The 17,813-nt window shown below is 39.6% G+C and overlaps 1 protein-coding gene across 2 annotated transcripts; it reads right to left on the reverse strand.

The window, feature by feature from the left end:
* Positions 1 to 5: 5 nt before the first annotated feature.
* Positions 6 to 17,326, reverse strand: dnajc7 (DnaJ (Hsp40) homolog, subfamily C, member 7). Of its 2 annotated transcripts, none has more exons than XM_073857406.1 (14): positions 17,144 to 17,326; positions 9,545 to 9,633; positions 7,835 to 7,959; positions 7,230 to 7,343; positions 7,056 to 7,130; positions 6,852 to 6,970; positions 6,548 to 6,701; positions 6,247 to 6,411; positions 5,560 to 5,651; positions 5,403 to 5,476; positions 3,012 to 3,158; positions 2,256 to 2,405; positions 2,055 to 2,117; positions 6 to 1,462 (listed from the first exon to the last, which is right to left on the reverse strand). In XM_073857406.1, exons 1-14 carry the CDS (start codon positions 17,305 to 17,307, stop codon positions 1,425 to 1,427), a joined length of 1,569 nt encoding a protein of 522 aa, XP_073713507.1. In that variant the 5' UTR covers positions 17,308 to 17,326; the 3' UTR covers positions 6 to 1,424. The 2 variants fall into 2 exon arrangements, with proteins under 2 accessions (XP_073713507.1, XP_073713506.1); XM_073857405.1 differs by having other exon boundaries at positions 2,046 to 2,117.
* Positions 17,327 to 17,813: the final 487 nt, after the last annotated feature.

Genomic DNA, 17,813 nt, shown 5'->3' on the forward strand with positions numbered 1-17,813 from the left:
TCTGCTGAAGGGGAAAACAAAGAGGCTTACTTTATTTACATGTTTTTTTTTCTTTTTTAAAAACGGTCCATAGTCAAGACTGTTCCTGCAGAGTGAGCAAGGTAAGCATGGACGTTGTCTTTTCAATACACTGAAGATCGTTCAAAATAATGTGATCCAGAAAAAAAGGCTTTACCATTACTTGTTTTCTAACTGGGTACACGGTATACTTTCAGGCCAAATACAGCAAGAGAAGTCCCAATATTGTGGAACATATAAAGGCTTTAGTGAAAATGGTAGAGATCAATAAACATGGCTCACTGATCATGCCTGAAATTTACATAGATCTATATTACACATTCACTGTGGAAATAACCAGACCGATGTACTCTCAATTCAGAAATAAATCACGAATAAGAGTAAGAATCTCGCCCTGGGGTTAACCTATAAGAGTGCTGATCCAGGTGTATTTCAAGACCATCCATCCATCCATCGCTCACATCCAGCAAATTTACAATAAATATACATATCAAAAAAGTGAGTGTATCTCAGTTAAAAAAAATTAAACAGTCATAAACTATCAACACAAAAGAAACACTTTACATTCCAGTAAAATGTACAATGCAGCGACGGATTGAATGGCAACATTAACAAATAAACCTTATAGAGAGGGGTGCCCAAATGCAAGAACTTTCTCTCTCTGAACTTTTGTATGCAGTAGTTATCCGTGCGCCTGAATCAGTAGATGAAAATGGGGAACAATGAACCAGCATTATGTGTTTTTTTTGTTTTCTGAGAACTTTAACTAAACTGTTGAAATTACGGACCTATACATGTTTAAAAACCTATAGGTCCCTAACAGTAACACATTCCTGTATCACTTCATGGTTGTAATTGTCATGCTTTGGATACAGATGGACTGGTTTGCGATCAGATATGCTTGAGGAGGAGGAAGTGGTCTATGAGGGGAAAAACAGATCAGAGTATTCTGTACTCAATACTCAAACTCAGTTTCAAGAAAGCCTTGTAGCACCTTCATAAAACATTCCACCCAACGAAATCATCTTACTTCGTTATTGATCAATTATATTGGTTTCTTCATTTCTTTTGAATAAGAAAGTAAATGGCCGTGAATTTACATGAAACAGTATTTAAAAAAACAAAACAAACTAAAACTGGTTGTTTTACAATAGCCAAAAGGGGGCACTGGTAAGAAAGAGACGTGTGCAGTGCATGTTTGTCTGGTACAGAATGGTCGCGCCCCTGCCGTTGTTGTCTTTGTGCGAAAGCAGTAAAACAAGTCAATGGCACAGATGCAGGTCCAACTGTAGGGTCAAAGGCTTGTTCCACCATAGTGTATTACAGAGAGCAGGGATGAATGAGTAATCCGGTTTTTAGGAGATTTTAGTTGTGAAACTACTGCATACATGCTGAAAATTGTCAAGTTAACCAAACTGGAAGAAGAAATTTCCAGGTCCAGAAGATGAAAAAGAGAAAAGAACAATAAATGAATTGAATACCAGAATAACAAATGATAGTCGTTGCATGAACGCATACATTCTTGCCAATCATTATTACACATTTGGGTCTTTAACGACCTGTAATGTTTAGCAAGGTTTATCTTATGCAGAGTCCAAACTGCACAATTTTCAAAGTAGTCCGCTCACAGATCTTTTCACACTGTATGATTCTCTCAGATCCCGTCTCATGTTTGCTTAACTACGAAACATGCCACAGAAGCTCGCTTTGAAATGAAGCAGTGCCTTGACCTGCGTTTAACATGTGTTTTCAACTGTGACATGTGAACGGTCATGGGACGCTGTAATGTATATCAAAATATTGGAAACGCGTTTAGAAACCATATCGCCTATCGGAAAAAATATACCGCAAAATATATTGATACCGAATTACTTTCCAGCCCTAGGTGAGGTTTGCGTATATATCAAAAAATAATGCATACCCATGGAACATTACTAAACCAATCAGAATAAAGCATTCAACACAACCCTGTTATAAATGTAAATAATAAATGATGATGAGTAAAAAGTAATTAAGTGTTGCCTTACATGAATTACCTTCGAAACTAAATCCACCAGGCGCACCAAAGAATGCTTTAAAGATGTTGTTGGCATCAAAGTCTGGAACAGAAAGAGATATGAAAGATGAACTAATGAAAACTGTTAATTGTATGTCGACATAAGTTATAAAATTTTGAAAGCCATTTGCCCAAGTAAAATAGTGTGTAGAGAGAAAGAAAATGCTTGCGGTAAACAGACCCATGTTCATGTCATCATCCTCCAGATCATGGCCACTGTCATAGCGAGATTTCTTCTTAGGGTCAGACAACACAGTAAAGGCCTCCCCAACCTCCTTAAACTTCTTTTCCTCCTCCTTTTGTACCTCAGCACTTGCTCCACTGTGTCGGTCTGTGAAAAAAAATGGATGTAGTTGTGATAACCAGTAATAAAACAAGCTTATGTCCTCGATTCGCTTCTTTGCATTGACTTTGTATGTAATCTACTCTATTAGACTTCTGGATTAAGTCAGTCTCAGTTTTTCTTTATGTAATAATAGACAGACTTAAAGATGGCAAGACCAGTGGCCGGTTGCATAAACATAGCTGTGAAGTTAAGACTGCGTCTTAAGAATGAGTATGACTAACTTTCTATGTAAAAAACGTAAAGTTATGAACAGTCTTGAAGAAAAAAATTCATGACTAACTTTTAAGACTAGTCTTAGAGGTTTATGTGGAGCACTGGCTGTTGTTAGACACCTTGTACATACAAACATCTCACTGGATTATTACAAATAATAACAAAATCAATGTTTGGGAATGTTAACTGATATTTCCTACCAACTCACTACAGCAAACAACATAAAGAATAAGAGTTAAAATACTAACGTGCCTAAAACTTCTGCACATCTGCCTTTTACATTAACATTTACCTAGAAATTGGGAATGTGTGTAAAGAACATCCACAATGAGAATTTGTGAATATGGCTAATGCAAGTTTATGTCTGTGTGTTTATACCTGGATGGTGCATCAGGGCTCGTTTACGGTAGGCCTTCTTGATTTCATCTTCAGTTGCATTTTTATCCACTCCTAAAACTTTGTAATAATCTTTCCTCTTGCTTTTCTTCAGCTCTAGTTGGGCGTTCTTCAAAAGGTTCTTGTGTTCTGTAACACATGCAGATGAAATGAGATTTGGCACATTGGAATGTCTTGGGTATGTTTTTCAATCTTACAGCCATTCCAGCATCTATGGCTATATTCATGGAAAGAACAAGTAAATCCATACACAAGTTGATACACACACGGGGGAGGGGCAACTTGGCATCTCCAATTCACCTTAAGGATTAGTCAATTTTCTTTAAAAAAAAATAAAATCCATATAATTTACTCACCACCATGTCAACCAAAATGTTGATGTCTTTCTTTGTTCAGTCGAGAAGAAATTATGTTTTTTGAGGAAAACATTCCAGGATTTTTCCTCATTTTAATGGACTTTAATAAAACTGAAACTCTGTTGAAAAAAACTGTTACGTGTTGAAAGGACTCTAAATGATCCCAAACAAGGCATAAAAGTCTTATCTACCGAAACAGTTGTCAACTTTTGACAAGAACAATAAAAGATATGCACTATTAAACCACAACTTCTCGTCTTCCTCTGGTCCTGTGACGCGTAACCGCGACCTCACGTAATTGCGTAATGCCGTGGAAAGGTCATGTTAGATATATGAAACGCACATTTGCGGACCATTTTAAACAATAAACTGACACAAAGACATTAATTAGTATCAGTTGACATACAACAACGTCAGAACGGTCCTCTTTCTCCACACTTGTAAACACTGGGGCGTAGTTTCGCATTCGTCATTTGTGACCTCTTGACGTGATGAGGTATTGCGTGAGGTCACGCTGGCGTATCACAGGACCGAATATAGACAAGAAGTTGTGGGTTAAAAATGACAATCGTTTTGCTAGATAAGACCCTTATGCCACGTTTGGGATCGTTTAAAGTCTCTTAAAACTCTGTTTAAAAAAAGTTAAGTGTTGAGTTCCATTAAAGTCCATTAAAATGAGTAAAATCCTGGAATGTTTTCCTCAACAAACATAATTTCTTCTCGACTGAACAAAGACATCAACATTTTGGATGACATGGTGGTGAGTAAATTATCTGGATTTTTTTTATTAAGAAAATGGACTAATCCTTTAACTGCATGTTTTTGGCCTGTGGAAGGAAACCGGAGTAAGGGCCAATCTCATTTCTCCGTCTTACCCATTCCCCTTTGTCTTCGTCTTCCCCTTGCCCCTCGAAACCGAGTAAAGGGGAAAGGGGTAAGACAGATCGTTCGTCTAAAAAATGAGACACCACTCGATTACCGTTTGCGTCACCCTACCTTGCGCTAACTGGCTGCTACGTAAACAGACAAGCGTTGACAAACAAAGAAGATGCGTTGTCTCAGGTTGTGGTTTCGATTGCCTGAGCGGAGCTCAACAAATAGCGCATAACTTAGCTGCTAGCTAGCGCCTTAACTAGCGATTGAAAACAAAAACATTACAATTAAAACCGCTTGAACATTTTATTAAAAGTATCATAAAACTTGAGTGTCATAATATAGTCTCAATTAAATTGCATAAAATAACGTTACTTTCATTTGTGTGACTTCTTGACAGTTCGACGTTCATCAATAAAACTTCTTGATGCCGGCTCTCCTGAGATATTCCTACGTTAACGTTTACCCCTGTCTTTCAAGTGTGCTCCTTATCACACTTCGTTTCAAGGGCTATGTATCCCTACGCCTTCCTATCCCTTGTTCAAATATAGAATTGAGACACTACTTCGCCTCACATGAACCCGCAAAACCGAGGTGAAGGGGTAAGGGGAAGGGGTAAGACAGAGGCTGTTTCTCAATATGCATTCTTCAGCGATCTTGCGTCCTCGTGTCCTCGCTCTACGTCATCATTAACAGTCGAAGTTCATTCCAATTCTCAAGAACGCAAGGACAGAGGACGCATGAAAATACCCGGATGTGTTCTTGATATCGAGGATGCATCGAGTGCAGACTTGCTGAAATCGCTTTACACCCCAGAAGTCATTGCGGCAAAACTTCCGAGTTCGTTCTTCCAAGGTCGCCTGGCAAGACCGATCTCCACGAGGACGCAAGACCGTTCTTTGCGTTCTTGGAATTGAGAAACAGCCAGAGAAATGAGACGCACCCTTAACCACCCCTGATAGAACATGCAAACTCCACACCAAAAGGCCACCTGACCTAGTTGGAGCTCGAACAGGGGACCTCCTTGCTGTGAGGCATCAGTGCCACTGTGCCACCCATGTCTTGGTTTTAACGTAGGGTGTTGATAGACTTACAATAATGTGGCAAAATGCAGAGATTAAGACAGTTTGGGTAAATAACCTACCTTTAGTTTTTTCTGTTTGATAAACCTTTTCATAATCTCTGACGGCCTCTTCATACTGCTCTGTGTCCATGTAACTACAGCAGCAAATACATCAATCAATGCTTAGAACGAAGACAGGCCATTTAAATGACATTTAAAGTGTGCAATGTACACTTACCACTGGGCTCTTCTCAAATAAGCCTTAATATAGGACTCATCAAGTTTAATAGCTTTTGTACAGTCGTCAATGGCCTGCTCCAGTTTATTTAACTAAAGACACGTGACAGAGAGGTAAGAAGAGAGGATCTTCAATAGTGACAAAAATGAAACCAAGATATTCACACTTGACCAGCGTCAGAACTAAATCTCGGTTGTATCGCAAATTTCATACTCTATACTAGTGCTGCCTCACGACTAGTCGCGACCAATCGTTTGCAGAACAAAAGCCCCCGTTTACACAATATATGTGGGTGCACTGCGCATAACAACCATGCATAAATACACACACACACATGCATGTATATAATTAAGAAACATTTGCATGTGTATATACATGTTTATATTTATATATAATCTATATTATATATAAATATAAATATTTATTATATAAATATATATTTTTCTTAAAATTTACATTCATGTGTGCGTGTTTACACAAACATAATTATTATACACAGCACACACACATTCATCACGTAAACAAAAACTTTTATTCTGCAAACGATTAGTCGCAACTAATCGTGAGGCAGCACTAGTCTATACACATACTGATGCACAATTACATGTATAATAGTGCAAAGTATGTAAACGGGACAAAACTATCAACCATTAAACCACAGAGACCTGCAGTATCTTAAATACTAACCTTGGATCCAACAGTGGCTCGGTTGCAAAAGAGCTTGGCGTTGGTTTTGATGTTGTTTGGGTCGATGGTCAGGGCTGCAGAGTAGAGGTCATAAGCTTCCTCATAGCTGCCCTCTTTAAACGCTTTGTTCCCTTCTTCTTTCTTTGCCTTTAAGGCTTTAGCGTTTCTGTAAGAGATAAGCAATCGGGTACAAAAATGAAATTAAATTTGTATGGTGCACAAGAAATAGGGCTATAAAGTTGGCATAATCAACATTTATATATAGGCATTGTATAATCTGTATATATTTGTATAATCTTACTCTGCAGGCTAGACGGGCTTTCTCGTGGTCTGGTGCCATGCGCAGTGCTTGAACGAAAAACTGCACAGCCTTATCGATACAGTCTTCATAGTACAGACATAACCCCCGCACATACAGTGCATCACCATTTGTGGAGTCCATCCGCAAAATGTCACTTAAGATGAAAAGAACAAAAGTGAGATCCAAAACATACAATACAACGGAAACAATCAATAGTGTTTTTAGTTTTTTTAATGATCAGTTGAGCTGAGATATTACTGATAATTACAACACAAGTTGAATCAAAATAGTATTACAATAATACCTGGCAACAGATTGGGCTTCTGGGTAGCGTCCTAGCAATGCCAAACACTCTGCCTTTAGCACCTTGAACCTATGACAGGCAGATGCGGACTCCAGTGCCCGATCCATACAAAACACCACCTGCACAGAGACAACCAGGAAGTCGGTAAATCAAATGTGTTTATCACGTTCAAATCTATTTGTATGGCTCTTATAAAGACACCACCATCCTGAAGTCTCGCTTTTCAAAGCTGATCTCGGCCATTCGCTCAAACTCCAGGATGGAGTCTGCACTCTTCAGCTGCAACCGACACAGGCGATCAAAGTCAATATGATGTTTTGGAGAATTTAGTCAAATAATAATAAATTATTTTATATAGTTTATATATAGTTCCTGCACCTCCTGCTGGGCCTGGCTGTTGTCAGGTTCCAGCTCTAGAATCTTCTGGAAGCAGCGGCTGGCAGCCATCGCATTACCAAGAAGCAAGTGGCACTTGCCCTCACGCATGTGACCCTGCGGATAAAAACGATAGTTAGCAAATGGCACACTTTGAAACACACTTTAAAAAAAGATGCTGATGAAGATGCTGATGCTTCATCAATACCATTAATATTAAAACAAATCCGGATCTACACATTAATTAGACCTGACTAATGTGCACAGTCAGAGGATAATCGATGCAGCAACTACAAGCGTATTTTAAACACCGCAGCAAGCTTTTGTTGTGCAATGCAAACATTGTGGTAATCCAGGGCTCTCTCCTTACATAGGGAGATATTTTCCCGATTACAAGGTCTGGTATGCGAGACTTAGCACATCACTCAGTGTCCATCCAGGCTAAACAGTGGAAAAATGGTCACACATACGCGCTAGACTCAAACTTTATCTGCATTTGAAACACAACTCAACTTTTCAGGATATGCATGCATAGAGAGTTTGACAGAAGGTGGCATCAAATTGTAACATCTCTGAAAAACATCAAAAGGGAACCCTTGATGTCTAACCTTCATGAAGGTGTCGTCTAGCCGCACAGCCTGCTGGGAGTCCTCCAGTGCCTCTCTGTAGCGACTTAGCATCATGAGTGTAGCTGCACGGTTGCCATAATAACTGGCATTTTTTGGGCACAGGTCTGTTAGAAAAGGTCAAAATGAAAAGATGCAGAAGTTAAAGGAATAGTCTATCCTTTTGCCATATTAAACAAAGTTATTACCTAAACCTAGACGAATTAATACATATCTATCTTTTTTCAATGCGTGCACTGTACAGCGCGTCGTGAATGTGTTAGCATTTAGCCTAGACCCATTCATTCCTATGGTACCAAACAGGGAAGCCACCAAACACTTCCGTGTTTTCCCTGTTTAAAGACTGTTAAATGAGGAGTTATACCAGTAACTATGTAGCCTGACGTTGCCATACTCAATTCTAGTCAGAATTTGAGTCTGATACCGCTCCATTGAGCTATAATTATGAGGCGTGTCTCAACCGAAAAATGCCTCTGCACTCAATTGGATAGACCTACGACCAATCAGAGCAACCGAGTGTGTAACGTATGTTGAAATTACGTCTTTGCAGCCTGACCGAACTGGTAGTTATTTCGCTACAATGACACTAACATTGTGATTATACCGAGTTAGCGAATGTACATCAACACCTATTATGTTTACAACATTTAGTTTATATCACAACATGAAGTATTTACTAAGTCATAGAGTAAGACTATCTCTTACCATTTGTACGTTAGGTGAACTTCATCCACGACGATACCCATTACGTTTACTTGAAAATATTGGAGCCTAGCATGTCCCTCCATTTATTCAGCAACCACGATTCCGGGCTTCCGAAAAGAAGCTGGCAACGACCGCTAATTATATCCATCTCGTCGTGCACGCTGAGTTGCATCGCCGTGATAACGTTAGCCATTTCAGTTGCGACCAACTTTTGCCGAATAGGACATCAACAAATGCCCTGCTCGCGTTTCTCTGTTCCTCTTTTAAAATCAATGCTCTGTCGATATCTTTTAGTACAGACTCAATGTCAGAATCCACACATCTGAACTCTACAGCGGCAGCCATTCAACACACGTGCTCTTTGGTGACGTGGTTCATTACGTTACTGTTGATTATCTGTCCATCATCGTAAAAAGCCCGCCCTGACAATTTGATTGGTTCGACCAGCATTTGTCCTAAAATAGTAGCTCCTCAACGCAGAAACCCCAGACCCATCTTCCCGTTTACAAAATCTTGTGGGCGGGGCTAAGATGGGCTGGCACCCAGGCTAGTAACTATGGTGCCACAAAATAAAAAATTTTTGGTACCATAGGAATGAATGGGGCTAGGCTAAATGCTAACACATTCACAACGCGCTGTACAGTGCACGCATTGAAAAAAGATAGGTATGTATTAATTCGTCTAGGTTGAGGTAATAACATAGTTTAATATAGCAAAAGGGTAGACTATTCCTTCAAGTCAGATAGATATATAAACAAAAAGAGGAACAATAACAAGTTGAACATGGTAATTTTTGTCACAGCTGAAAAAGGTCACCAAAACCTTTCTAAAACATGCAGTTGCCATAACAAAAATCTATTCTGGTTGCTTATAAGTTTCTTCCAACAGGAGCAGCATATTATTCAGATGATCCATGTAACAAACCAGTGACAAAGAAAATCCAAACATATCCCTAAAAAAGCCAGACAGACTTTCAGGAGTTCTTACCAATGGCCTTGGTGTAGAAGTTGAACGCTTCGGCATAGTCCTTCTTGACGTAGTAGGCATTACCCTGTTCTTTGAAGCCTTCAGCCTCCCTGAGATTTAAAATAAACACACACATTCAAACATTAAACATCATAATACACCTCAAGATACAGGAGTGCTTTGGTTGAGGGAGAATAATAAAGATGCCCACCTTCAAGAACAACCCTGACGTCTGAAGCACGCCTACCATGTCCCAAAATACTGCCTACGTATGTTTTGGATCAGAGAACTTTAATCAAAAGCTGCTCCCACACAGAACCAACATCTTTGTGCTATCGCACACTGAATATTTATGGCACAAGTGTCTATGTCTTCAGAAAAACAGCCCATAGTGCAAGGCTAAACTGCGGTTAAGTGCAGCTCATTTATCAAAACTCCAATTACTCCAAGTAAATAACTAGCACCATTGTTAGCACTTTATATAGTCTATATAGGCATAAACATTTTCCAGAATGTCAAGGTATCTGGGGGAAGGGTACACAGTCAGCCCAGGTTGCTAAACATAGAACCTCCACTACCATCAGTGCGGGCCACTTTTAAAACAACCGCAAGCAGCTCCACCAATCACACCGAAGGATCAGTAGGCAGACAGCACACACATAAGCTCTTTTCACACAGAGATTACGGAAAATGCATGGGAAATGCATCCGGGATTTGTCCGGGGATCGTTTAATTTTGGTTCATTTACACTGCCAATGATTTCCCGGAATCTGTGCGTGCATTTACACATTTTCCGTAAAGATCCCATAAAGATACGTGGTGCATTTAAAGTCTTGCCATTGGTAGGGTTTTCTGCAGTTGGAAGTTTGCTTAATATCCGTGATTTCGCTCGTCCTGTCATTTGTTTATGATAAGAGCATAAAGGAGCATGTGAAGCTGTCCTGGTGAATGATCTCTGATGAGGAGCTCACTGATCTCTGCTTCAGTCCAGTTTATAGACATTTTTCAATTGTGAATGTTAATTTGCATATAAATGTCAAAGAGCAGAACAATATATTCTTGTTGCCATGACACGCATAGGCCTGCATGATAGTGGGGGGACACTTACGATGCAATGTTATGCAGTGGCGGCCGGTGACTTCTTTTTCGAGGGCGCTCGAGGTCGTGTGTGGTTCGTAATTTCAAAATATGTGTTTGAGTGATCCTATGTGCGTCACGTTGTCTTGTCAAAATAAGTGCCTGTTCTAAAGCCTATATGATAAGAGACGCTCGCGTTTGCCAGATACTCACATAATCTCATGCATAATCAGAGTTTACTGTTAAGGGAGTGTCTTGCGTGTATTTTGTGAACTCTTATCATAAACGGTTTTGACGCGTGTGCAGCAGGCACTTATTTTGACAAAACACGTGATGCACATTAGTGATGCGCGGGTCGGCGTTTTTTCCAACCCGCGGGTCCCGCTTTTATGAAATATTTGGCCCGCCCCAACCCGCACCGCAACACTGTATCTATTTTTACAACCCGCACCGCCCCGCGCCCGCGACAATTAAAATAGACATATTAGGCATTTGTAATGTAAATAAAAAGAGGCTTTATTTCAGCCTAAGAGTGCTTGGAAACAGCCATTAGATTACATCGCCCTGTAAACTGGCAACAACATACACCAATGAGCCATAGAAACCAGCATGGTCATATTAATATAGAGATAGGATAATGATAAACCAGGGGTGTCCAATACATCGATCGCAAAGGCAATGCCGGTAGATTGCACAAAAGTCAACTGTGTATTCTCATGCTGCTCCATGCCTCCACGGGAAAATTGGCATTATGAGTAATTGTAAAACACTTAAGTCTTTTTGAGTTGCTGTGCCTTTCTTCTCATATGTGTTTTTATAAATCTTATGCCTGCCGCTGCAGCTCAGTCGTGTAAACTTCCGAAATTTACATGCATGCAATCGCATCGCATTCTTCTTGCTTTCATGCACGAGCTGAAGCACGCGAGAGCGAGCGAACGAGGGAGAGAGAGAGAGAGAGAGAGAGGCAGCGTTGTGCTGATATATGCTTCTGATACTATTGTAATTTTCCTTCAAGTTTGTTTCACTAAATCTCCGCTATTTTAAACCGTACTCGACATGTGCTCCAGGATTTTTTGTAACTCCTCAAGAAAATAGAGTAATGGTGACATCCCTAAATCCAATGTAGAGATATATGCAGTATAGTCCACGCATTTAAAGTGTTTTTAGCATGTAGAACTTGTCGGCTTTATCATTTTAAAAGTAGATCACCACACAAAAAAGCAGCATTTGTATTATCTATTCACAAATTCCCTACCTTAATTTCTCCTGCAGATTGTCTTTCATCTTTTAATTCTCCGTTTGTTTTGTTGTTGTGGCTGGCAGCCAGCGGAGCTACTTGGCGCTTCCGTGATGTCAAAGGTTTGGGGATATCAAGTTACGTTGCGCAAGTTACGTTGCGGAAGTTACGTTGCCACATAGGCCTACGTAATTTAACCTTATCAAAGAACGTAATTAAATGTAAAAATATATATTCCCAAATATTTAATATATATGCTACAGGGAATTAGATGCAACATATAAATTTTTTAATTTTGTTTTTAATGACCCGCCCCAACCCGCCCCGCATTAAAGTTACAATTTCTTTACCCGCCCCAACCCGACCCGCGGGTTACCCGCGGGGCCCGCGGGTTACGAGACGACCCGCGCATCACTAATGCACATGGTTCACATGACGCAACAAACACATATTTTGAAAACACGAGCAACACACATGAGACTCCGAACACTTATTTTGAATTTGTGCCCCACAGATGAACAGCTATGAGCCGCCACTGATGTTATGTTTTCCTATTAGACGCAATTGTGTCTAATAGTGTGGGTAATTAATATAGGCGAATATAGGAATAAAATACAGTGTCTTTTTCTCTTTATTTGGATCGACTGTGCAAAGGGAATGTCGCATGAAAAGTGCCCTTTAAGGGCACATAAACGGCATTTGGAATTCACCCCAAATATTTTTGTTATCCGCCTGGGAAATCATCCATGTTTTGCCGCTTTCCGTCTCCGATTAAATGAACTTGACACTCGTGACTGAGCCCTTGTCCCATATCAAGGGCTCATAACAGCCGTATTACTAATAAAAGCATCAGTAAAGTAATACGTTTCAGCAATTCCTCTGGGAAAATGTTTCCATATTAGCAAAATAAGCTGCCGTCAGAACAGCGGCATTCACGCACTTACCTGAGGACCTCATTTTCCAAATTGTTCTTTTAAAGCTCCAGTGTGTACTTTTTTTAGTTAATTCTTAGCAAAAACCCATGTTTTCTTCCAAAAGTATGTGCTCATTCATGTGTAATTCCTTCCACCCCACTAATCAAAGTATTCTCGTAAGTGTAGAATCTGCTATTTAAAATACATACGATCGAGTCGCTCTCTGGCTGAATCCATGTTGTGCCTCCATCTTTGAAATACATTCGCTGACGAGGGACATTCCTGAAATTCAAGCTCCACCTTTCGCGCTTTCAGAGTACACTCAAGCTGGCCGCGAGCTGAAGCCTACGGAGGTTGCATGTGTAGGCGGTATACGTCATCAAGACAGTCTTATTTCAGAATATTAACAATTATAAAGCTGACATTTATTCTTAGTTAATTGTAAATTGATGTAATATGCTTATGACTTGCGAATGTAATGCTCAGTTAATTTAAATAAACCAGGCTTGATGACGTATGCAGCCCGGATATGCGACCTGCGTTAGACTGAATCCTTCGGCCGCACGCCGTGATAAACCTGCGATCTAATGCTTTGATTTGAAAGCCTGTTGAAGAACTATTCTCGAGGACATTAAAACAAGGAAGCGAAACAGGGATTTTAAACGACAACGCGACAGGAAAAACATCAAGACCAAAGTCAATATTGGAGTTAGTTTTCCAAGATGGGGCTCATTGGACAATGAAGTTGCTAGGTTACTTCACCACAGGTAATTCAGCATATTCGTTTACATCTATACAGTTTATGTTGTAAACTTGAAGTTTTATAGTTCCTTGACTAACTATAGCATGGGTATGCGTAACACTTGTTAGTGTAAACATGCATGTGGTTTAATGTCTTGGAACAGCCACACGCCGTCTCTCCGCACATTTATGTAATCTGAGGTACTGAGATAAATGTTTTTCATCTTTTCTGACCTCTAACACAAACACACGGTGTACAGCGCTATTTTTAGCCTTTCATTGATAAAAGCGTCTGATCTGCGCGTCTTTCGTTTCATTTTACAAGCGTGTGAAAGTTGAGCGATCTTATTTCACCAATATCAGAGAAAGCTCTTACATATACACAGACATGTAATGTTTACTTAAACATAAGCATTGGACTCTGACATATTAGTTCGTGTCCATTTAAACCTGTCATTACTCCAGCTCATGAGTAAATGACAGGAGAGGGACTCGTCCACAAACCATCTCCTCAGTAATCTGAAGAGAAGCTGTCGAAAATGGACAAAAAGAGACGGATTTAAACACCAAGTGTAAACGTAATGTGTCTCTCTCGTCCACTTGTGATCTGATCAATGAAAACACATCTTAATACCAAGTTTAACAGCCCGTGTGATATTTTCCTCGCGTCGATGAAAAAAGAAGTGTCTAAGCTACGTTTATGGTTGCTTTTTGTATGTGATTTTAAGCGGACATATCATGACAATCAGACTTTTTCCATGTTAAACATAAATCTGTGTGCTTTGATGGATCACACGCAAATGACATTGCAAATTGTTTTTTTTCATTGCTTTTGCTTTGTAACTACTGGAAGCCATGTTAACCTTGGCATGACACGGCCGGGCCACCGTACGAGTTAAAACGCGTTCCGAATGGGGGGGGCTAGAAAGTAAAATTCAGTTGGTTGTCATATAGACTTTCACCGCTTGATGGGAGTAGATCCTACACAGTGGAGCTTTAAGTCAGAATATACAAATAACATGGACACTTACTTTCTTACAAGATATGTTGTATTTGTATTATTAGGGATATTTCGGTACCCAGCCCTAACTATGGGACACCCCTTTCGGCATGATTTCTGCCTTGTTCACACAGAAGGCTTTCTGTAAAGGTTACGACCATGTTACTAGTGCCCTTTACGGGAACGATCCCAGAACAATTACACTCTGCCAATTTTGCTGACATCAAAGTGTTGTGTGAATGGGGTTACAGAGTCAGTTTTGATTTAGTGCACATGGGTTAAAAACTTTATCAAGATGACTCATTGAGAAAAATTACAGGATTATAAAATTTTATGACGCCAAGTGAAATTATCTCTAGAGTGGGCCAACCTTTACTCGGACTGCTCTGGGTATTAGGCTACAGGATATTTGATAAAAAACAGATATTAAAAGAATTTTTTTTAAACTAATTTCAGGAGAAGCATGGTCATGTAATCCCATAGATATATACACTAGATGTCGCCCTGGGGTTCTAAGCATGCGTCAAAACCGCCGCCATCCTGGAACAGGGGTCTTGTCATAGGAAGTAGCTAGGTAAAGCTGCTATCTCCGCCTATACTTCTTTTGTGCTGCGTATGGATGTTAGGCCTACTAGCACTATGCATTATAGTTATAAAAAGTAGATTTTCATAATATCAAAACTTTAATTTTTTCTGGACTCAATGCTAATACATGTCCGACTGTTGAAATGAACCAAAAGAAAACCAAGAAAATCGCGTTCATGACGATTTATGGTGATTTTATTTCCGTTACACCGTTGCCTACAATGACGCTGATGCGGGGCTCCCCTGTTTCAAGATGGCAGCTCTATTTGATGCATTCGGTCCAATGAACTGCCAAGTCGACATCTAGTGTACCTATCTATGATGTAATCCAACAAAATAGCACGAAAAGGTGACTATAGCTATCCCTTACTTCTGTCCCGGTTTTTGCAGCCTCCCTCTTCCACCCCATCACCTCATTCTCAGCTAGTACATGTATCCCAAGTAAAGGAGGGGACTCTGGGTTTGGGCTAAAAATTCCGAGCTTGGAGCCCTCCCCTCGGACAGCACGCCAAATATGCTTTCTCTCATTCACTATTGATTACATGTTAATGCCAATTTGTAAAAAAGTAAAAAGCATCCGTGGTGATATGAATAATGATTGTGCTACAGAATCTCTAATACTTAGCAGAAAAGCCTCTGAATCTTAAGTGATTTTGTGATTATTTTTGACCATACGACTTAAGGTCATACTGCCTGATGTACCTGCTTCATTTGGAAGTACATACACTCGCACGAAACCTAAAAATTCTCACCTAGTCACAGTCAAGGAAGATCAGCATAATAACCAGCTTTAATATATGACATAGCTAGTAATGACATCTTTCTCTCTAAAATATTCTCTGGGATGTTTTATACCAACACTCATACAAAATCAAAAGCTGTTTCCTTAATCTTTCTCTCGAACACTCTGTCCAATAGAAAGCAGATGTAGTTAGGTAGGTGCCCTACACCTGTGTGGTTATGCAAATAGTGCTTTACTCATTTCCAGTGAATGACGTCAGACACACGCCCTCCCCATACAAAGCTAATGCATACGAATGTTAGAAACGTATGTAGTGCAGGCACATAACCTGACAAACCTTTATATCATAAGCTCTATATTACCGGTGCAAGAATTTTCATCAGTTTATCAATTTACCTCAGTAAACTGCAATTAACTAGGTTTTTTTTCTTTACAGTAAATACTGAAGTAACAGCACAGTGGTGTGTGCGTAACTGTAATTAAACGTCACAGTGAAGTCAGGTACCTCGCGCGTCCGTGACATTTCGGTAACCGAACGCTACAAATCCTCGTGCATTAACGCCTTTACGTCACACAGAAACTTAACACACACTGAAAGTTCCAGAAGTGCACGACACGTTCTAAAAATATAGGCCGACATAATCCACGTGGGTTATTATCGCCAAAAGGGAATCCTTCAGTAGAATGACTCGAATGTGGGCCTTTGTTTTCAAATACTTGCGATTAATAAGTGTTTATCAAAAATATAAAATCCCGACAAGCTTTAGAGGCTGTGGACCCCACGATTCATAAGCAACCGGCATAGTCAAGACGTCATTTCCCCTACAGTCCTTTATGTATGTGTACGCGCGCGTTCTATTGTCACTGAAAACTGAACACATTAAAATTAATGTTTCTATTATTAGGACAATTCATCGATGTGAAACTGTACAATTTAGTTGTCATGTCTTAGAGTTACTTTATTATCTTAGGGGGGTGATGTCACGTTGCCTTCAACCTAATTCTCACTCTAAAACTGTGTCACATCTAACCTAACAGCTGTCCCACGAGCATGAGGCATGACATCCTTGAACATCCTAAAAGGTCAGCACTAATTTAATAAGTATAATAATACAACCACGTTAACCGAAAGCTACCTCGAAAGCAAATAGCGGCTGCATGGTATGCTAGGCCATCGACAGCCCTTGATTTTCAAGTTATGCGGCAATCACGACACCTAGGGTCTTTATGTGTTCATGAGACTAAATGGCGCTTCTCTAAAACCCAGCTACACTGCGGATGGATCAGCCGGCATACGATTCAGATTTTCCTTGGTTTAAGTTACCTCTCTAACTCCTCGTCACTGGTTAGGTCCATATCTGGATCCACGGAGGAGCTGAAGTCAACAGTCGCCATTTTGCTGTAGAGAGGCGGAGGATGAAATGAAGCATGTGAGCCTTTCATACTGCCCTCAGCTCCGCCTTCCGCGGGCGCGCGCAATATGCCCATAGTTGGTCAACGGATGCAAAAGACTACGAAAGATAGACAAAACATTACTTATAAAGTAGAATTAAGAAATCTGGCCTAATAAATAAAGTGAACGGTTATATTGTATATAAACCAATATACAGTTAGTAAATATTATTGTTGTCAAGCAATCTTATGTTGTATTTTTAAAGTTTCTTATTTGTTCATCATTTTATTTGTATTGTGAGAAAATTCTCCTTTTATCATATGTCTATATTTTGGTGTGTTAAAATGATTTTCCTGTAAAGCTTATTTCTTTGCTGTTTTTTCTTATATTTTTACTGTTTGTGCTAAAGTGTATGTTGTGCTAAAATGTATATTAAAATTGTATAAGACGCTATAAAAAGAACATTTTATTACTTTTTAGACTTTCATCCCTCATTACGTCACATTACTTTCACACCCAATTACGTCATATACAAAATGTTTAATTTACAGGTTAACATGATAATTTTTATTATTACCTTCATATTCCCATACACTATGTA

The sequence above is a fragment of the Misgurnus anguillicaudatus genome, chromosome 19 (assembly GCF_027580225.2).
Source record: "Misgurnus anguillicaudatus chromosome 19, ASM2758022v2, whole genome shotgun sequence".
Lineage (NCBI taxonomy): Eukaryota > Metazoa > Chordata > Actinopteri > Cypriniformes > Cobitidae > Misgurnus > Misgurnus anguillicaudatus.

Bases quoted from the DNA above. Each gene is read 5' to 3' on its own strand.
- dnajc7 (XM_073857405.1), bottom strand. From the start codon at position 17,307: ATGGGCATATTGCGCGCGCCCGCGGAAGGCGGAGCTGAGGGCAGTATG. The intron at 6,971-7,055 runs GTGGTGTCTTTA...GTCTCTGTGCAG, and splicing joins AAAAGCGAGACTTCAGGATG to GTGGTGTTTTGTATGGATCG. The intron at 5,477-5,559 runs GTAAGTGTACAT...TTGCTGCTGTAG, and splicing joins TATTTGAGAAGAGCCCAGTG to TTACATGGACACAGAGCAGT.